At 40.9% G+C, this 20,370-nt stretch overlaps 2 protein-coding genes across 4 annotated transcripts in view; one reads left to right on the top strand and one right to left on the bottom strand.

Annotated features, from left to right (window-relative positions):
* SLC39A9 (solute carrier family 39 member 9) overlaps positions 1-9,765 on the bottom strand; it is a 25,885-nt gene extending 16,120 nt beyond the window's left edge. Inside the window, exons 1-2 of one of the 2 annotated variants that reach the window (XM_064460026.1) lie at positions 9,672-9,765; positions 2,954-3,062 (exon numbers count right to left, since the gene is read on the bottom strand). In XM_064460026.1, coding sequence (XP_064316096.1) covers positions 2,954-3,062; positions 9,672-9,731 — 169 coding nt within the window. In that variant the 5' untranslated portion in view covers positions 9,732-9,765. Of the gene's footprint in view, positions 1-2,953; positions 3,063-8,310; positions 8,948-9,671 lie in introns of those variants that run through there. The other variant, XM_064460025.1, reaches the window with a different exon arrangement.
* Positions 9,710-17,652, top strand: ERH (ERH mRNA splicing and mitosis factor). Of its 2 annotated transcripts, none has more exons than XM_064460028.1 (4): positions 9,710-9,838; positions 13,199-13,286; positions 14,448-14,568; positions 17,161-17,652. In XM_064460028.1, the coding sequence occupies exons 1-4, from the start codon at positions 9,836-9,838 to the stop codon at positions 17,261-17,263; spliced, it is 315 nt and encodes a 104-aa protein (XP_064316098.1). In that variant the 5' UTR covers positions 9,710-9,835; the 3' UTR covers positions 17,264-17,652. The 2 variants fall into 2 exon arrangements, with proteins under 2 accessions (XP_064316098.1, XP_064316097.1); XM_064460027.1 differs by lacking the exon at positions 9,710-9,838 and adding an exon at positions 10,774-10,803.
* Positions 17,653-20,370: the final 2,718 nt, after the last annotated feature.

The raw sequence follows: 20,370 nt of genomic DNA on the forward strand, positions 1-20,370 counted from the left end.
TTAGGTGTCTGCCGCAAAAACTTGACTTACTCTAGCAAGTCATCTTCTTGCTGGAGGATTCATACATCTTCTTGGATGAGACAATCGTGCATCCATCCCACTGTACTAAATGTTGGCACCATGCCATTACTACAGACAAAAGACATAAGAATAGGCTTGGCAGCCCTTGAAAGATATCACAAACATATCTTTGCTGAAGATTGATCCCAAAAAATTACTTTAGACCACACAAGATCATTACTATCTATATGAAAAGTTACCTTTGTTTTGTGGCTTGAAATGATCTGAAGCACAGTGAGTAACTCAGGGCTATCTTTCTGACAGTGGTTACACAGTTTCACCAGTTAAAAAAAGACTGAAGTCACCAAAGGAATTTTATTTGCTGGTAATACTCAAATCAAGGCTTCACTACAGGCATACATAGGCTTATGATCAAATAATAATCTGAATCATGATATGCTATTTGCTCGCAGCCTACAAGGTCAAATGTTAGAAGTTATGTATTCTGAGACCTGTGGGAAAATACAATACTAATAGCAAATTACTTTTGTGTCAATGACAAACACTTGTTTTGATAACAAGCAACCAGTCTGAGATAAATTACACTTGCGACTGGACAAACACAGACACCCCACTCTTTTTTTTCCAGTTATACCAGAATATACCAGAATATACCTCAATGTTCCCTTAGGCATCTTTTCAGGTTTAATTACATAAATGGGTGAAGCTGCAAAAAAAAGTGTACTGAAAGCTGTTAGGTTCTCAGAATCTTAAGCTTAACTTTGACTATCCTAATTATTAGAAATATTTTTTGTAGTTAAATCTATGATACATATTAATTTTACCTCTCTGCAATAAAAAAAATCTTTACAGACAGAGTGGCTTTAGTTACGACACTATGTGTTTGGAATGGAGTCTCAGTTCTTTTTTCAGAACGAATTCTTTTTTCATGGGTAAACACTTCTGATATTACTACTGCAGTAATGGGAAGTGCCTTTTTTCCTCCACATACTAAACTAAGTTATATAGCATACAGTTCTAAGCAGCTGGCTATAGATTTCATACATGAACAGCACACCCCATTTAGTGTGGGGAAAAAAGCAAACGTTCACAGCAATTGTATTTACTGCTAGCCATATCATTATGAGTAAAATTTAGTCTACTGGGAATTAAAATTGAATGGAGAGCAAACCCACAACTACAGATCATTAGAGGCATCCTACATTAGAGCACACAAATTGCAGTACAGTTTAGAAGCATAATCAGAGGTTGTTTCACTTCTTGATAAAGGATGATTTTATATATTATCTTCTGTTTACTTTAAACCTAAGCAGACCATCATAAGTGTAGTGGAAACTAAACCAGGATAAATTAAAGCATATTACTAAAAAGAAATTTAAAACAGTATAGAAACAAGAAAAAGGGTGGTACGAGAAGAGCAGAGTATTACAATTATCTCTCAACTAGCCACAACAGTACACCAGTCACTTGCAAAGTTCTCTGCAGCCTCAGCTTTATAGTCTTTTCTCCTGTGACCACTCAGTTGTTGCTGTTTACCTTCAGACAAACTGCTGATTCTGAGCATACTGGAAAAACCTCAGACGTGCAATGGTAATGTAACAGCACAAGACCCCAAGCTATAGCAAGATTTAAAGTGCACTACAAACAGAGCACTGACTATTTAAAATAATGTCATAAACTCAAATTGAGGTTTACTACGACTTTGGGGTATAAGATCTGCTCCACACTCACATCACTACAAGACACATAACTGCTGCTAGCTTTGAGCTATTCATTAGAGGTTATGAGGTTTTAAAGACCAGCGACAGCAGACTATAACTGGATGCCTGAGCTTAGAAACATGCGCAGATATCTACATGTAATGGACACCACCACCCAAGAAAGAAATCCTCCTACTCTGTGAACTAGCCCTATAACACCATCATTTTCACCCAAGTATATTAAGGTAACTGTGCTGGTTTTGGCTTAGAAGGGGTTAATTCTCTTCACTGTAGTGCCTGTGGTGACCAGGGACCTTTCCAGCTTCCTGTGCTCTGCCACATGGGCAAGAGGCTGGGAGGGGCGAGGCCACAGCCAGGACAGCTGACCCCAACTGGCCAATGGGATGTTCATTCCATACCATGCGACACCATGACCAGTATATTAATGGGGGCAGTTGCGGCTCGGGGAGGGGTGGCGAGCGGCTGTGTCACACGCAGTTTGTTTCGGTGGTTCATTCCCCTGCCTCTCATTGTGTTCCTTTCCATTGCATTTTTGTTGCTGTTTTTTATTTTAATTATTAAACTGTTCTTATCTCAACCCATGACCTTTACCCTTCTGATTCTCTCCCCCATCCCACTGGTGGGGGAGTAAGCAAGTGGCTGCGTGGGGCTGAGTTGCTGGCTAAACCACAACAGTAACTTAATTCCAAGACACTCTGCAACTTCAAAGGAGGAAACTCTTATGAGGGCAAGTACATATAGATCTATAAAACACTTCCTGCGATTGCTTTAATGAGAAGTGATCTAAACTACAAAAAGCAACAGCAAGTAGTCCACCGTTTCATTCTCTGCCAAAGGCATCCTTATACCTCCTTTGAAGCTCCAGTGAATGTTAAAGCTTTAACTCCCCAGAATGAGCAACGCTACACATGACCTGGCATAAAAGGCTGTGGTTCCATGAACAGTAGGGTACCTGGATCTGCAAATGACTGGATCACTCAGCAAGAGTCATCTGATCCATAGTGTGATCACTTTTCTCTCTCAAATCACCATAAACATACAATATCACACCTATGGCAGTTTTGTGATTCTATGCCAGCTTTGTGTCACGCTGCTGTGAAGCCCTCTCAATCTTCCGTTAAAAGCCCTAGAAAAAAGCCCCAGTATACTCTAGCACCACGATCTATGTTATCTCAAACAAGATCATCTGCAGACATGGGTTTGGTTCTTACCCTCCAAAATGTCTTCATAAAGTGCATGTACTCCTTCTGGCACAATGACAGCCAAGGCAGTTCCACACAGCAGCCCAGCACCCAGAACAGTCACCAACTTTAATCTCTCCTGCAAACAAGTACAAAACAAGTATCATCTTTAAGAATGAAAATGCTTTCTTTCTTCTCCATCACTCACAGAGAGACTGGGCAGGGGGAAGAGAGCAGGGGGGAGCAAATGATCCACAAAACCTCTTGCTGATTTTTATTCAGAGCCCCAGTAGGATAGTCCTACATTTCTAACAATTAACTTTCTGAAAAGTTAACATATCCAGTGTCCAATGCAATCAGCTGAAATAGAAAATGAAAGTTAAGTGACCCATTCGACTGCTAAAATCAGACAAGAAATGAAACACAGCATACTTGAAAACAGCAAGAATTGCTGTATTTGGCAATAATGATTATTGGGGTCTAATTCACCTTCTCAGGCCTCAAACTGTGAGGCCTGCAGAGACAAAGAAAGATTGAAAGTGCCTGAATTTTAAAGTATGTTCTCAACTCTGTTTTCTTTCCATTCTGCATTTGTTTTCAAATGTATCCTTCCTACTAGCAGTCATACTTAAACGCACAAGTTCCCTAAAATATCTGCTAGGTATGGCACAGCGCAAGATAGATTGGCTGTTCTCTAAAAAAGCCAATCCAAATAAAGGAAGATACACGAAAGAAAACTAAATTACCAAGACAAAAACAGAAAGATAAGAGAACCAATAATGTACACGCATCTACAAATACATCCAACAATTATTAATATAAACAGTTTAGCCATATTTATATAACACAGAAAAGCTTTAGGACTACCACAAGATAAAAGAAAGGTTTTAAAGGAAAAGCAGCTGGAGCTGTACTTTCACCTACAGGTTTAGGAACACAAGGAGTGAAGTTAAGCTGTTATAAGACATTCACATGATAGGTGAACTACATTTCAGTCCCTAAAAGAAACAGCCACTCCCATCCAGAAGCTTGTCCTTAAAACTGCCATACTTTAATGGCCTTCTATTTAGCAGGGTATAATTGAAGAACAGACTTTCTTTAAAAACATAAAACCATGGACAAAAAGGTAATTTAAGAGCAAGATACCTTTTTTTGGTACTTGAAAGACCTGATTATGTGTTCCATGTATTAAAAAAAAGAAAGAGGTACCAGGTGAAGTTTTCAAATTACAGTACCACAACACTTGCAGGATGTCAGGTAGCTATAAAATATGACACAAGTGACTGAAACCCAAAAATAGGTCCAAAAACTAGAACTATAAAACCATAATTTTGAAAGGCTTGCTCAAATTAGAGTTTGAATAAGGAAACGGCACCAGTCAAACGGATAATGGTGCTAACATACATTTTATGGTTTTTTCCCTCTTAGTCTGATTAGGAGATGCACAAATGCAGAACGGTGCTTATGGTTTTTACAATAATTTCTAAGCCTTCCAGTAACATTTTAAAAGGAATTAAGGACTGTAACGTCATTTAGGGCAATATAAAATGATTTTCCACTCTCCAGGTAATTACAGACCACGGCACTCCCCCTTCTCCTCTGCAAAGTCAAGATTTAAAATAGATTTGTTGGATAAGTATTGTAAATTTGCAATTAAGCTTTAACAAAAAATACACAATGTTTTTATAGTAAAGACTAAAGAACACACAACGTTTTTAAGACCTTGCTACTATTAGTAAGGGTTATCGTCATAGTCTAATTTTGGGCAAAAAGCTTAGAGAGGTATCACCCCTCCCAACCTGACTCAATTCCGTTTATCAATATAAGAACAATTTACTATTACTTTTTACTTCCTTGTGACTATAGCACTCACAGCCTGAAGTCAAAGTCATCCACTGAAAACCCAGTTATATAAATATCTAGTAGACTCTAGAACACAGAAACTTGCAGAGGCTGTTTCTCATCTTTTCTGTAACAGCCCTTTTCATGTCGCATGCAGCAACCACGGGAGTTTAGATCCTTGTAACAACTGTGTAGCATACATTTTGTGGCAGAACCATCATCATCTTCCATGCATAAAGAGACATCTAGGTGCTACCGAAATACTAACATTAACTACTGAGGATCTGGAGACAGAGGTCAGTGTTTGACTAACAGGAAAACACTTGTTCTGTATCCTCATTATGTTGCCCGTTGTCCTTCAAGCACCACAGTGACATGAGTTGTTTAATCTCACCAAAATAGGCAACACTTGCACAGAAGAAATGGGAGGCTCTGAAGAGATGCACAACTAGCTCACTGAAAGCAAGCCAGATGTGACCAGAAGGAAACAATTAGAGCATTACTGGGGTAAATTCAAATAGTAGTATGCAAGAGATGAAAACACCTGTGAAGTTTCCACAAACATGCACTGTACACTGGCATATATAACAGTTATTCTTGGTAAATTGTTATACAGTGGCAATCTACATGAAAAGATAATGTTCAATACCCAATGTTCATAAAGTTGTTTTGCAAAAATATAGTATCGTGCAAGGAAAAACAATTATTTTAACACTGCAGCACTATAATCCCTTTTACATATTTATATATATAAACACCAGGGGGAATAAGTGTCAGAAGTAATACTGTTTTATTACAACTGCAAATATAAAACACTGCTTGCTTTTATTTGGGCATCTGTGAATTTTAAAGATCCATGAAAATAATACACACTAACAAGTTACTGTTTCAAGAGAAGTCTCCAACTCCTTTTCACTACAAAACACTTAGACACAGTGAATGTAGCAATCTAATAATTGCAGCCTACCCAGACAGGCAAAAGTCATCTAGTTTGATCCAAGGAATCAAACAATTTCAGTTACAAAACCACTTGTGTGTCTCTTGTTAAAAGCAAGAGCAACACAGTAAATAGTGTTAAAAAAATGCATGGGAAAAATCTAATTCCTCAAACTAGCAAGCTGTTCCAGAACTCAGTATTTGGTTTAAATCTGCATGGTACTGAAACTCTTACTTGGACCTAGCAAAAACTCACACCCACCTTCAGCAGCAAGCAGTCCCAGCCCAGTCAACGCTGCCCACCTCTGTTAGACCAGCAAAAGATTCAAACTGCTGGAACTCGATTTTATTTTTCTGCATTTAGGCTACAACTTCGAAGATTGCCTCAAGAACTGGTATAGCATTGCTTCCAGCCCAAAGTTAGCCCAACAGAGTACTGTAAATTAGGATTAAGCTGAAAGGGTACATCTGCATACAGAAACAAAGTGAAGCCCTGTTCAGTCTGTAACTTCTTACCACCAACGTTTAGTCATACTTGGCTTTGCTGGAGTTTTATATTTTCAAGAATATCCAAATCTAATAAAAAGATTAGAAACCAGCATGAAAGCAGAACACAACCAATAGGTTCCATGGCAAAAAAACACACTGATCTGAGGAAATGTATTAACCCTAATGAATAATTTTATTGTTCACCAGCACCTGGGGTATGTTATGTAAAGCATTCATTTTTGTTTTCTACCCATTATAAGTGGCCAGTGGGAGAAGACATTTTTTCCTCACTAAGGCCAGCTGCAAAACTTTTTGCAAACCACAGAATGCACAGTCCAAACAGACATTTCAGTTTCAAATTGCCCGGTTTCAATTACACAGACCTAAGCAATCATTTCAAACAAAACCATTCTAACTTCTAATTAAACACTTCCAGGATTAGTTTGTATTTGCAAATAATTTGCAGAGAGATTCAGCTCCTCTTTTAAACCAGCATAGGATATTTTAAGGATCCACATGCTATTTAAGACAAGTGTAAAACTGAATCAAGAATTTCTGAGAGTTTAAGATACCACAATAAGCTTGATTGCACATGCATGTACCATCAGTAAAATACTACACACAAAAGGCTAATAAATATGCAATTACTGCTTACACAGAGTGCTATGGTTCTGGATCCACAACAGATCTGTATTCCTGCAGCTGTTGGGAGCCCCAAAAGATTAAGGAGTCCCCTGATTCAACTATATAAATAAGCCACATAAACAGAGATCAAGAAGTCTACCTCCAAACCACATATATAGCTGAATATATCTCATGAATATAATGTCATAAACAACAGGTAACTATCAAGCACATACATGAGGAAATGCAGAATTAAATACCAAAAGAGACAACAGTAGCATGCTAGCAGTGTTCTCAGCAGATGTGCAAGAACATCCTTTGTAAACTTCAGGGCAAAAGTAAGTTTTGAAGAGCAAGACAGTGGAAGCAACAGCCTTGAAGTCATACACCGGAAGGTCCATCAAAGCACTGGCAAAACAGAACAATGCTAATGTTCACATAGAGACTTCAGAATATATTCTCATATTTCAATCCATTAGCTGAGTTGCACTGTTCCTTCCATGCTGTTCAGAGTCTACCACTCCCAGAACCTCTAGTAATAATGGGACCAAAGGACAGTTGCAACCAGCTCTGTGACTTGGTGGAAGAACAAGTCACATCCCTCTTCCAGAACTTCACCTTCCAAAAGCAGCACTGCTCCCAGGAGAAAGAGGAAAGCTCTTGTAAGAGAGCTCTTACTACCGCAGAAAAGCTAAACTCTGCGTACACCACACCTGTATGCAGCAATCAATCACTTAGAAAGACAAAAACCCTTCGGGCATCAGAGGATATTAGAAGACTTTCAAAAACTCTAACAATCATAATCCCCTCAACAATAACCTCTTTGAAACAAATACATTCACTTCTGAACTCCCGTACTGCTTGGAAGCTCATTCAAGCCATAAAAGCCTCCCTTCCCTTTAACAACTTACCTACCCAAGGTATTTTTCCAAACCAATGCCTTGAGTTCCATGACATAGAAGCACAACTTGAAATGGTGTTGTAATCAAAGAGTTAAACTTTAACATTTTAGCAGCACCACTTGTGAACAAAATTGTGAACCAAACCAAAGTTTTCTGAGAACGTCTCCGCACTGTTTTTAGAAGCCCTGATTTAAGACATAATAGAAGTTGAGACACGTATTAAAAGTTAACCCGACTTCAGAAGTTCCCGACGCAAGCTCTAAGAATTATGTCCAGCTGCTACCAGCCCCTCCCCACTATGTGCTGGCACTTTGCTTCATCTGTACCTGAGACACTTGGATCAAATTTGGCATGCCTAAATAGCTTTTATATACATTGTAAAATAAGCATAATTTTACAATTTTGGATGAACGTTAGCATTGCATCCGCAACTTCCTTAAAATTCTTGTAAAGTTACAAGATCACCTCTACCAGCACTGCTGTAATTGGAAGGGGAGAGCACTAACTCCTCCTGGTATCTCTCCCCGTCTAGGTTCCACTACTCTGTTTCGCTATTCTAAGCAACTAGCGAGCAGTTTAGCAAAGCTGTCTTACCTCGGAAAAATTGACCGCCAAGGGGATAATTCCTGCCACATAGCAGGCGACCAGCATGGCCAGAGACAGCAGGCAGATGGAGCGGAAGTCATCCATTTCGCTGCTTTCTGTCTGGTCCCTTAAAGTGAAACTCAACAGCAACTTTTCCACCTCGCCCCGCACTCCTTAACCCGTGCAGACACCGAGCTCCCAGGAAAGGCGTTCAGCCATGTCTGTCTCGCCCGGTGGCTCCAGCTGGCTCGGCCCCCAGCGGCGACTCCTCCGGGGCCAGCATTCAACAACCGCTATCCCGCTAGTGCCGCCCGGCACCGCTGCAAAGGGAGGTAGGACAGCGGGTAGGGAGACGGAGGGCGGGAACGGCCCTCACCTGAGGCGGCGGGACCTTCCCCCGCACCCCACCACCCCCAGGGGGAGTCGGGGGGGAACAGCCGGCGCCAAGGCGGCTCCGGGCGGAGGGGCGGCCTGAGGCGGACCGCGCCGGCGGCGACAAGGCGGGGGCTGGGGGCGGAAAGGAGGCTGCGGGACCGGCGCGCGCTACCCACGTCCCCCCGCCACCGCCTCGGAGGCCAAGTGGCACCACGGTGACCCAGCGCTTCCCCTTCCGGGGCGCACCGCGCCCCTTTCCCACCGCGCGCTGCCAGCTTCAAGAAGGGGGGGCTGAGGGCGGGACGGGAAGGAGCAGGTCCCTCGTCAAAAATGGCCACCCGCCCCGCCCCCTCCCTCCTTCCCGCCCTCCCGGCGCCGTCGTTCCCCCGACGAGTGGGCTGCTCCGCCCGGGAGCCCAACGCTGAACCACGCACCGCGGGGGGGGGGGGGCTAATGGAGCTCTTTTTTTCACCAAAGGTGCTTGGTGGCAACTCCCCAAAGCCAGCACCCCGCACCGAGAAACTGCAAGGTATTTATACAGCTAAACATGCCAGTCACAGTCGATACTCCCGCCCCCGTAGCTAATAATTGGGTAGTTTCTTTCTGATGTCACATTAAAGGTACAGCTTCCTTTAAATTTACCACGCATGCTCAGAGTGAGGGCCTTATTTGAGTAGGGGGGGTTCCTAGCCTAGTGGCATGATTTTTAGTATTATAATGAGGAGAGTTCACCTAAAGGATCTTAATTTCAGTTCTTATCATCCCGATTCGTTGTCCTCCCCGACTATACACTTTTATCACCCAGCTCTCGGCGCCTTCTGAGGGGGGATGTTCCCCTTCATCAGTCTCTCAGCTCTTCTATAGGGATACAGTCGTAAAACAGACGCTTCCCTATGTCTCAGCTCCCGTCTCTGGCCGCTACACCCTGTTTCGCCAGGCTCACGCGGTCCGTCGTTATTCCTTAGAAAAAAACCTCGTTTCCTTTGTCGACATACCAAGATGCGAGCGCCGGCCACTCCCAGCATCCTCAGCGCCGCACCCTGTGGCGCCGCCATCTCTATGGCGGGCCGTTAGGGCAGCGCTTCCGGCGGGCGCGCGGGGTTGTGGGGGATCGTCGCGCGCCTCTTCTCCGCGGCGGTGCTGAGGAGTGGGAGCCCTGATGGTGAGCGGGCGGGCGGCGGAGGGGGCCGCCGTCTCCCAGGGGGTCGGGGAGAGCGCTCTGGGATGCCTTCTCTTCCCCCTAGGCTGGGGGGCGGCCGGCGGTAGCGCGGGCGGGAGGGAAGGAAGGCAGGCAGGCAGGCGCGGTGGGTGGCGGGGAAGGCCGCGGCGCGCTCCGGGCTCGGGCGGGCGGGCGGCAAAACGCCTTGGCGGCCCTTCCTCAGCGCCCGCGGATCCGTGAGGTGCGCCTGCCTCAAATGGCTGCTTGACGCTAATGGAAACTTATTCAGCCCATGCCGCTTCCCCTGCTCCTCCCCAGTGCTTGGGGGAGGGAGATACGGCGGCTTGCGCCGTGGGGCTGCTTGCATGGCACGCGGAGGCACAAAGCCCCACCAGTCGCTACAGTTTGTTGCATCCATCTAATAAATTTGAACATGCTGAGGCAAGTTGCTGCCCTGCGGTGGAAGGAGAACTGCTTCTGGGTTTGCAGCAAAGTTCTGCATCTGTCTGGTGCTTGCTCGAAAGCAGTTAGCTTCTGCTAGGACGAGCAGCTACGAGCCCTGTCCTGTTGTCCAAAGCAAAAGAAGACACTTGAACCGCTTTTTTGCCTATCAGGAATAACTGAAAGGCATTTGGGTGTGTGGTATACTACCTCTATTCGCATCACTGCACATCTTATTACAATACTTCCTTTTCTTCCTTTTTAATTATTTCTTTTACTTTATTGTCGAATAGATCACGTTTGGTAGAAGCCTCTTTGGGCAGACACTGCCTCAGTCCTGCCGATTTAGCTGTCAGCACTGCCTTAACCATTTTTACAGAGTCGTGCCTTCAATAATTGGAGCACTTTCGATAGCATTCTCTAGAAATGCAAAATTGGTGCAGTATAACCACGTGGTATGTTTTTCAGTGTCCTGCTTAACAGCAGCCTGTACAACTGTGCTTTAAAAGAAAATGCAAGAAAACCTGGTGTGTGCGTGAGAATAATAAGAGTCCACATTTGGGCTTTTCCAGATAACCTGGTCCTAATGCATGAAGGTTTATGGATCTTCTCTTGGTTTGGTTTTTCTTTTTCCTAACAATAAGATTTATACCTATAGGAAAACATCATAGTTATTAATCACACTGAGTTTTGCCCTGTCACCTAGGCACATATTCAATAGGGCAGGTTATAGTTTGAGGAAACTTCTCTCAGGCTCCTGAACTTGTCAATTTTTTACACTTCTGTGGTAGGAGAGGAGGAGCAATTTTATCAAATCAAGCAATTTTTTTCCCTTAAGGTAAAATAGTGGGAAGTTCCCATGGAAAAGTTTGAGATGTAATCAATTGGTTCTACAATACAGATGGTCCCAAGGGTATTAATTTAAAAACATTCCAGGCCAGGATCTGATATGGGTATTGTAAAGTGTCTGAAGTGATAAACAGTTTAAAGTCAGAAGCCCAAATAACATCTGCCTTAAAGTTCTAAAAGAACAGGCTTACATATCTGGCTCACGGATATTTTTTTCTGTAATCTGAATTCACTCAATTAAGATACAGTTCTGTAGCTTCTGCTCAGTTCCATTTTATCTATGGTCTCTTAGGTTTTGTCAAAGAAACCCAACTTTTTTTACATACTGATTTTAGCCTGGATGTAGTCAGACACTATAAACGGAGATTGCAAAGCACTCTGATGCTAAAATAACAAAGCTCTTTTTAGAACACACTGACTGAAGTGGCTGGTGTACCTTGTCCATTGTTTATAAGGAATCCTTAGTCAAACGATCCCTGAAAATCAGAGTTGCAAGTCCTGGAACCAAGCCTTGTCATCAGTGAGCAGCAAGCATAAATGATAGTGCTGGAAAAGGTACTTTATAATAAAGTTTGGCAGAATCTGTTTGGACTCCCTGGTAACACATGCCTGTTCAGGCGCAGTGCTCTCAGGAACAGCCAGATACCAGCCCCCCTTGGGGTATCCCTTTCAAATCTAGTACCCTCAGGCATACATGAAAGTGGATTTAAATGGCCTAGTCTCCTTCATATGATTTTTGTTACAGTGTGTAGCTCTGAATGCCCTTCTTTTTCCATTTCTGGTTGGGAAAAGCCTTGCTGCTTCTGTTTCTCTATGTAACTTTTTTCCTGGGCTTCTCTGAATCTCCTTCTACCACATTATTTGAGACAGAATTTAAAGAACTGAAAACTCTACTCCAAGCATGGGAGTGCTATCAGTCATGGTATAAAAATTTGTACTCTTTTCTTACATGTTCCTTGTAAAGCCTAATATTTGTCATTTTTCTGAACACTGATACACTGAACTGGTATCTTCACTGATCTGTCCTAAGTGTGGGTCAGTATTTTTCTATAAGCAGCTGATTAATTTAAGCCCAGTAATATGCTTTGGCATCTGTTTCCAGTGTGCCTCACTCTCCTGTTGCCTCCATTAATATTATATGTTGTGTGCTCACCTTTATTTCCTTTTTTCATTACCTCACCTTTTTACATTAGCTTTGAAAATGTTGGATCAAATTAGCAGCGCTGGAAACGGTGTTTTGTAGTGTACTGTGCTTGCAAACTTTCTGCACTCTGTAACCTGTTAATTAGATCACAGATTGTATACACTTCAAAAACCTTCCTTGTTTGCTCAAATTACTTGCTTTAGCCAAGTGAAAAATATTACAGTAATAACACAAGCCACAGGCTGTACAATCATCTAAATCTTTCCTGCAGAAGAACAAGCTTAAAGACTTTGACATTTGGAACAGTTGTCTGTGCCATAATTACTGGTTTGGTAGACTCACTGAAATATGAAAAATCAGTGCATCTATTTTGCAGGAAATAATTTTTAATACTAAGTTTGGATTTCTTATATAATTCGTGCTCCCTTGAAGTTGAATGAATAACTCAGAATAGCTATTTGTGTTAAAATCTTTAAGGTGAGACTGACAGTGAAGTTTAGACAGACTCCCTTCTTGCTCTTTAACTGGAGTGCTTAAAAATCACACTAACAGCTTGCATTTGGAATAAAATAAGTTAATGCACTAATGGTGTAGCTTTTGTACATTGACTTTATTGCTTTGCTTTTGCATTTAGATAGAAACTACTATTTCTGTGGTATTTTTTCAACACAATGGCTGCTTTGCTGGTGCTTTTACACATTTTAAAGTTACGCAAGGATTGATAGGACTGATTGGAAACAAAAATTATTAACACAGCTTCTATGAAACAGTAAATACTATTTGGAAAATGTCTCAGTTGATTGCTAGTTCAGTGGTTTACTGTTATGCTTTTTAGTGCTTCATTCAGATAAATAATTCAAACAACAAAAAAAAAGTCATTCAAATTTTGCAAGTATCCTGTTTTCTTGGTGTTTTGTATTGTTTTTCAGTCTCACACAATTCTACTTGTCCAGCCTACCAAGAGGCCAGAAGGCCGAACATATGCTGATTACGAGTCAGTGAATGAGTGCATGGAAGGTGGGTGCAGACACGGTAGTAAAAAACTGTTGTTAAAATCCCATTTTTGACATATTCCCAAACTTAGTAAGAAAATTAATTGCTGTTCATGTTTTCCCAAAATAATTCACAAAAAACTGCAAAACTCTCATACTTAGTTTAGTAATGTTTTAACAAACTAAAAAATAGTTATTCTTTGTTTCTAAAAAACTTCCTTTTTATATTTATTTTAATTTAACTAGATTGAACCACATTCAATTTGGGAATGTAGTCAATATTCTTGGTGTGGCCATGTAGCAGACTTGCCTGAATGCATTTAATTTCAGGATCAGAGCCTAAATCACTAGTTTTTGTGCTAGCCATGCAAAGGAAAGATTGCTACTGAAAATAATACATAAAATTATGTGTGCAGTTGATACATAATTTGCAGCCTTGTGGTGTGTGTACCAGAGAAAAATTCCTGCATGACTTTGAGGGACATATAGTGAGCTTGGAAAGAAGATTGAAATACTGTGGCTGTATGGTTTAAATGTGGAAGTTCTCTTACATTAAAAAATTATAATTCCAGGAAGTTTTGTAAGGCAAACAAAAGCATAATGAAGACCTTGTAAAGCCTCCATGTTCACGTTAATATTCTATTCTTCTCAACTGTATCTGAATTATTTATGTGCTAGCTTAAATAAAACTAATTTAAATTCATATACAGGCTTGTGTTGTAGCTCTTACCTCAGTAGCCCTGTTTAACTCTTTCATCAAGAGCGATCTCTCTTCTGAGATTTGAGTAGTTTTATTTGACATTAGTTCTTCTCTTTCTCAGGAACTCGTACCTCAGGAATATATGTTGCCATTGCTGTCTTAAAGTTATTAGAAGGAATTTCATGTTTCCATTGGAGCTTACTGCATGGAAAGTTCCATCTGTGACAGAACTGAAACTTTTTTGTCTAGATGCTTCTGTCTACACATTCTACCTGATTTTATAGTATTAGTCTTAAGTTTCAGTGCAAATAGGTAGAACAAAAGCATTTCAACTCCACAAAACCTGAGTAAGAAGTTTATGTCTCTGCTTTCATGGTAGTCATCTCTAAACTCTCCTGATATCTGTGGTTCAATAGCTAAAGAAGTTTCAGCAAATACAGTTTTTGGTTTTTTAATATTGCATTGTTAACCTTTTTTTCTCTGTAGGAGTCTGTAAAATGTATGAAGAGCACCTGAAGAGAATGAATCCCAACAGTCCATCCATTACATACGATATCAGCCAGTTGTTTGACTTCATTGATGACTTGGCAGACCTCAGCTGTCTTGTGTAAGTTCAGTTGTACAAGTCTGTTTTTCAGTGACTTAGAGAAGTCAGAAGTCTTCCATGTAAATTTTTACATGTTTCATGGTAAATCTGGCAAGATTCTGGGGTTTTTTGCAATAACTGTGTTAGTAGGGCAGCAGTGTGGCAGCTGGCACACCATGTTGCCTAATCCAATTAACTGCATTGAAGAAAGCTTAGAAACTGACGGTTCCACTTGGATTTTAGTCACATGGAAGCACCCAGCATTTCAAATACAGAGGTCCAACAGTTTAATATTACAGCTATGTACTTTATTAATGCTAGAATCTGTTTAAATTGGGGCTGTATCCATCTTGGTGCAGTTGGTCCGATTCTTAAGGAGGAATAATGATTACAGAATTTTATTCAGCTGAGGGCTTCACTAGTGGTATGGTAGAAGCATTTCGAAGCGTGTTGCAGCCAATTGTTTGTTTTGATCAAGGTACAACAAGATGGAATTTTCTGTAAATCCTAATGACATGATCAAGGAACAGATCAATCCTCCAGAGAGCCCTAGCCAATTGTTTGAGTGTTCTTGTGAATACATTATCTCCAGTTCTCATCTGTGTGTTAAAGTTGTGGGCAGGCAAAGGTGGTCTTGTGTACTTTCCATTCTGACTGTACGGTGAAATCAAATGCTAAATGTCACTATTCAGAGCGCAATTTAACATTGTAACTAAATCACTTAGTCTAGATCTTGAGGACTTTCCATACCATAAATTTCAAGGTAATGGTTTAATACGACAGTGGTATCAACTTTGCAGAAATTCTGTAGGACTAAGAATACAAATCTCATATTCAAATAACAAAAGACACAATACTTGGCACAAAATTCCAGAAACTCTTTTTATGACAGTGAGTATCTGGTGTGGGCATTCCTGCAGCTGCACTGCTCTGCCTGAAATCCCAGTGCAAGTAACTGTGCAGCTGCACAGTGAACAACCTTTGCCAGTTAATTCCCATTTAAAATAAAAACCTGTTTTAAAAAACATCGGATTTCTTTCCTTTGCATTCTGATGTACATGCAGAATCTATGTTACTGGTAGTGATTTATCACAAATGCCATTTACCAAAGTTTTCAGCAGAATAAGTAAAACAGCATTACAGTTTCTGCAGAGTTACCTTGTTCCTAGACATTTTGCCACGTTTGGTCTTCAGGTGTAGTGCTGGGCTGATGCAGTTTGAAATACACACTTTGGTTTAGTTCATCTAACAGACTGAAACTTGCTCCTTGCTTTAGGAATTAGCAACTGTTTTCTAATACAGTCTTGTGCCTTTCTTAATTAGGCTTGTAAACTCAGCATCGTGCCAAATTCTACTTCAGCTTATAGTGTTCCACCAGATGGCACACATAGCATACCAGACACGTCTTGTGTTCATGGAGGTTCCTAAAGTACTTGCTATCTGGTCTCACAGTGTAGCATTACGAATGGATTGGTGCTGAAATGAACACTTCTTACGCTACACTGGAACTGCTACTGACTGCTACTATATCAGTATATACTGAAACTCTTTCCATGGCCTTGAACCAGTCATGCTGGGTTTTAAATAACAAGGCTTTCTTAGAAACAGTATGCTTAGGGTTTTTGCCTTAGATAAGAACTGTAAATTATTCTGAATTGAGTTAATTTGGATTTTTACTTAGCTTCTTACCAGTGACCATCTCACCCTTATCTGGTTAGAAATATGTGTGCTGAAATTTAAAGACCGACCAGGACTTCTGTAGTTCTTGAAGCATTCACTGAAAGTACCATCTTTATCAAAAACACATTCAACTTCAACAACTAAGGGGGAAAAGGAAGATGTGAATTTACACAGATAACTTCACACAGTTTGCTTTCATTTTCCAGTCTAATTCTGCTTCAATTCAACAGTATCTTGAGTAACTGAGTTCTCTGGCCCTGGCAAGGTATCTCGCTAATGGATTACTTTTATCAACTATCTCTGAGTAGCAAAGAAAATGAGTCTGTGGGTTCTTGCTTTTAGTTTGCTTGTTATGAAGCATCCTCTTTTGGTATATGCCAACTTGCTGTCACTGCCAACTGGAAAGAATCCTTTGTCACCCATCTATGAGTCTACCTTTGCTCCTGGAAAACTGTGCTTTTATTCCTTTTCTAAAAATTCCAAACAGAAGTGGAACACTTGAAAACTCACATGAACGCTTGCTTTAAGTAGTGTTGAAGAAGTTTTTGGCTCATCAAGACAAATTATATTGTTTCCTGCTGGAACTATTCTTCATTCTGAGCTCCAGAATATTAAGGTGCTCCATTTGTTGTCTGCCATAAGGAATTATATTATGAATTAAAACATGAACACACTGTGATCCAGTCACTCAGCAGTCCTTGGAGCATGTGGTTTTATTTCAGGTTCTTCCTGATCTGCTGGGTAGTTGGTTTTTAGGGAACAGAATAAATCCCTGATAAGTGGCAATTCCGATCTACTTCTGATATTACTTGTGTTCTGTATGCAACTTTCTGCCTCATACACTTGAAGACGCTTAATTGTGTAGGCAGTTCTTCTAGTAGATGTACTACAGGACAAGACTGATGTGACATTAATTCCTTTTTTTCTCTCTAGTTACCGTGCTGATACTCAGACATACCAGCCGTACAATAAAGACTGGATAAAGGAGAAGATCTACGTCCTCCTCCGCAGGCAGGCCCAGCAAGCAAGCAAATAATGGGGGCACTATCATTACATGGGTTTGGGGGAGGGCTTGGACAACAGGTGTGTACAGAGTGTAGTAGTGAACGTTTTGTATTATAGTCATCCTGTTGCCATCTTGTTAAGCTCTTTAGCCAGGACTGAATGTATTGTTAGAGATGCAAGGATTTTGTTGGGTTTGACTTTTTTTCTGTGTAAATGGAGAAGAAAGTGCAACATATTCGGCAGTTTTAATTTGGTTTTACCGCTGATTAGCTAATGGCCCTACCTTGTTTGAACCCCTGGGGCTGTTCACATTGTACTTGACCATGTTCACTGTATGTGCCCTTCAGTGGCGTTTCCAACATTTAGTTATGTCCTTGAGACAGTCTTAATGCGGAATAAAGAACCTACCCTTTAGTTAAACTTGAGTGCTGAATTTTGTATTTTCTGCCAAACAACAAATTAAATCTCTCTTGCCTGGTTGCCAAAGAGCAGGGCTCAAGAGGCTGAACCAACAGGTGTTTGCTGTATTGCAGAATGGCTCCAGTTCTGACCAGCCGAGTTTACTTCTCTGGCCTAGTCTTGACTACTGTCTTTCCTGGGGATCTCTGGGAAACACAGCAACCCTCTTGCACTCTACACTTGATCTTTCTATAAGACATTTATATTCAGGTAAGTGTGTCTGCTCTGGCATAGGTGATGGGTGAGAGCAGGTTGAACATATCACATAACAGACCCCATGAATTAGTCTACTTCCAGCCTTCCCCTGGGGAAGGAATAGGCAAAGCAAATTGTTTTGATGGGAATCTGCCCCAAACAGCATTTTATTTATACAAAGCATAAGGACTTAACTGCTTGCACACACTGTCAAATTATATTTGCCCTGGATATCTTGAACACTGATGTCTCTGTAATTTTGCTGTACTGAAAAAGTTGGGACTGGAAGACACATTAGACCAAAAAGTACAGCAGGTAGAAAAGCAAGGCTGGCATGGTACTTTGTGCCTTTGCGTTAGTCTAGAGTTTCTCTACTATAGGTACAGATTTGGGTCTTAGACTGTGGAGGTATACTGAACCAGGAGCAGTTCCAGGATTAACAGAGGAAGGTAGTTCTCTCCAGTGCACTTCACTTCCTGACAGACACCAATAGTTTTTGATGGACCTCTCAGCAAATGGATTGGCTTGAAAGAATCTGAGGTCAATTTGGCTGTCTATAGTAAGGCTTTAATGAAAATGGCTTCACTAAGTGGTAAGTAATAGTTGCTGAAGACTTGGAATCAAATTACTGAAGAGACAGAAATTCCTAGAAAGATATCAGGAGGGTGTGTTAAACTTTTTTCCCTAACAGGAATACAAACTGGAGACTAGGTCTACTAGCTCTGCAGTTGTAGTGACCCAGAATCAATTCAATCTGCTAATGTAAAACCATGCTTCCTTTGTAATAAATAGTAATTTTCAAAACAGTAGGTCAGAAGTATATTAATCCACTTAAGGTTACTTAAATATGTATGGAAGTTTTATATTCAAATGCAGCTTGACACTAAGTAAAACCTACAAAATTCACTGTTGCCCCATATAGTAACATTCAGGTTTAATATAAGCAGTGTTATTTAAACAGCTTGTATAGCTTCTCCTCCTGGATAGCAAGCAGTAAAATAACACGTTCTTTCCTGACACATTAGGTTTTACTTCTGATAAATATTTACAATTTTTCAAAAAAATTCTGTTATTCTCATGGATCATTCAAGGTGCTAAGTAGGATGTGATTTTTTTTAGTCTTTAAGTGAAGCCAAATAAACATCCCTTCTCGCTTCCTGTCACATTAAAATTAGTGATTTAATATTTTCCTCGTTCTGTGAGCTTGCTTTCAATTTAAAGAAAACCAGCAATGTGGGCTCTTTCCTTATTGTGAAAAGTGCAAGGAGCACGCTGAATCTGTAGTACCCCGTAACTTGGAACACACCACAGCTTTTCCTTCAAAGACAACCTAAAGTTCAGTCTGATTAAAAGAAGAAAAATATTGCTCTTTCTTGGTTTTGGCTCTAGTATAACATCTGTGCAAACTAAGGCCATGGAAGAAGTACAAAACGTGAATTTCTCATGTTAGAGCAGAAAATTGGAAGAAGGTGCTTTAAAGCAGGTGGTAATAAACTTTTCTCCTTTATGAAAGAGACTTTGTGAAGGTATGTTTTTTGGAAAGTAGAAGGTAAACAAGCTTTACCTTCAAGATTAATTCACAGGAATTTGTAAAAAAAAAACAAACAAACAAACTTCTACGGTCATCTCAGTAATTGAAGTTTTCACAGAATTGGAAAATGCAAGTAAATGTTCCTTTTATACCTCTGGAGCCAGACTTGATTTTGCTGGTACAAAGGTATTGTCTATAGACCACTTTAAGAGAAGAGACTTGGGCATCATCGCTTTTCCCCCGTTGTCACCCAGCTACAAGTTGACACACCACACCCCACACCCCCCCCGAAATAAGCTACTAATTAAAACTAGTGCATAGTTCTAGAGCTGCTGTTCTCCATATTCCTTTAGAGTTGCCTTTTACGTGATCAGCTATTCATGAAACAACAGATGTGTTGCTTACCTGAGCAGCTGACTGAATACTCTGGAAGGAGAAAACATGCTGCAGCATCTACCTGATGTGCAACTGGTTAGAAAGAAGAATCTGGAAAGCTGTCAGCAATAATCACTGCCTTCAGAAATACAGTGAAGAGGGTTATGAGCATTTGGAAACATAAAATGTGGTAGTAGCCTGGCATTCTAGTAACATGGTCTGCTCTAGCAGGCCAGGTGAAAAACTACTCTCCAGTTTTCTTCTTGGCTCCTTTCCGGTAAAGGACAACAGCAGCGCATTTTGGACTTTGTCCAGTTGCAGCTGTCCTGGAGGCGTAGGACTGCACTTCTACTAAGATGTGCCAAGCATTTGCCTGAGTTTGGCTACTTTAAAAGTGAGGTTTGTCAGCAGCATTTTGTAAGGAAAGCCATAAGTAAATTGCATGATTATAGAAAGTATATCAGAAAATAACCTGTCAGCCCATGCACTCTTTCCCTGTGGGAGGCTGGTGCTTCCTACATAAAGGATAGGTACGAGCAGCAGTGTTGGTCATACCTGCTACAGCGTGGGAGGAGATG

Source organism: Phalacrocorax carbo, chromosome 9, assembly GCF_963921805.1.
Source record: "Phalacrocorax carbo chromosome 9, bPhaCar2.1, whole genome shotgun sequence".
Lineage (NCBI taxonomy): Eukaryota > Metazoa > Chordata > Aves > Suliformes > Phalacrocoracidae > Phalacrocorax > Phalacrocorax carbo.

What these genes read in the sequence shown, in the direction of transcription:
- ERH (XM_064460027.1), top strand. An exon ending in AGTGAATGAGTGCATGGAAG is followed by an intron (nt 13,287 to 14,447) that starts GTGGGTGCAGAC and finishes TTTTCTCTGTAG; the next exon opens with GAGTCTGTAAAATGTATGAA. An exon ending in GCAGACCTCAGCTGTCTTGT is followed by an intron (nt 14,569 to 17,160) that starts GTAAGTTCAGTT and finishes TTTTCTCTCTAG; the next exon opens with TTACCGTGCTGATACTCAGA.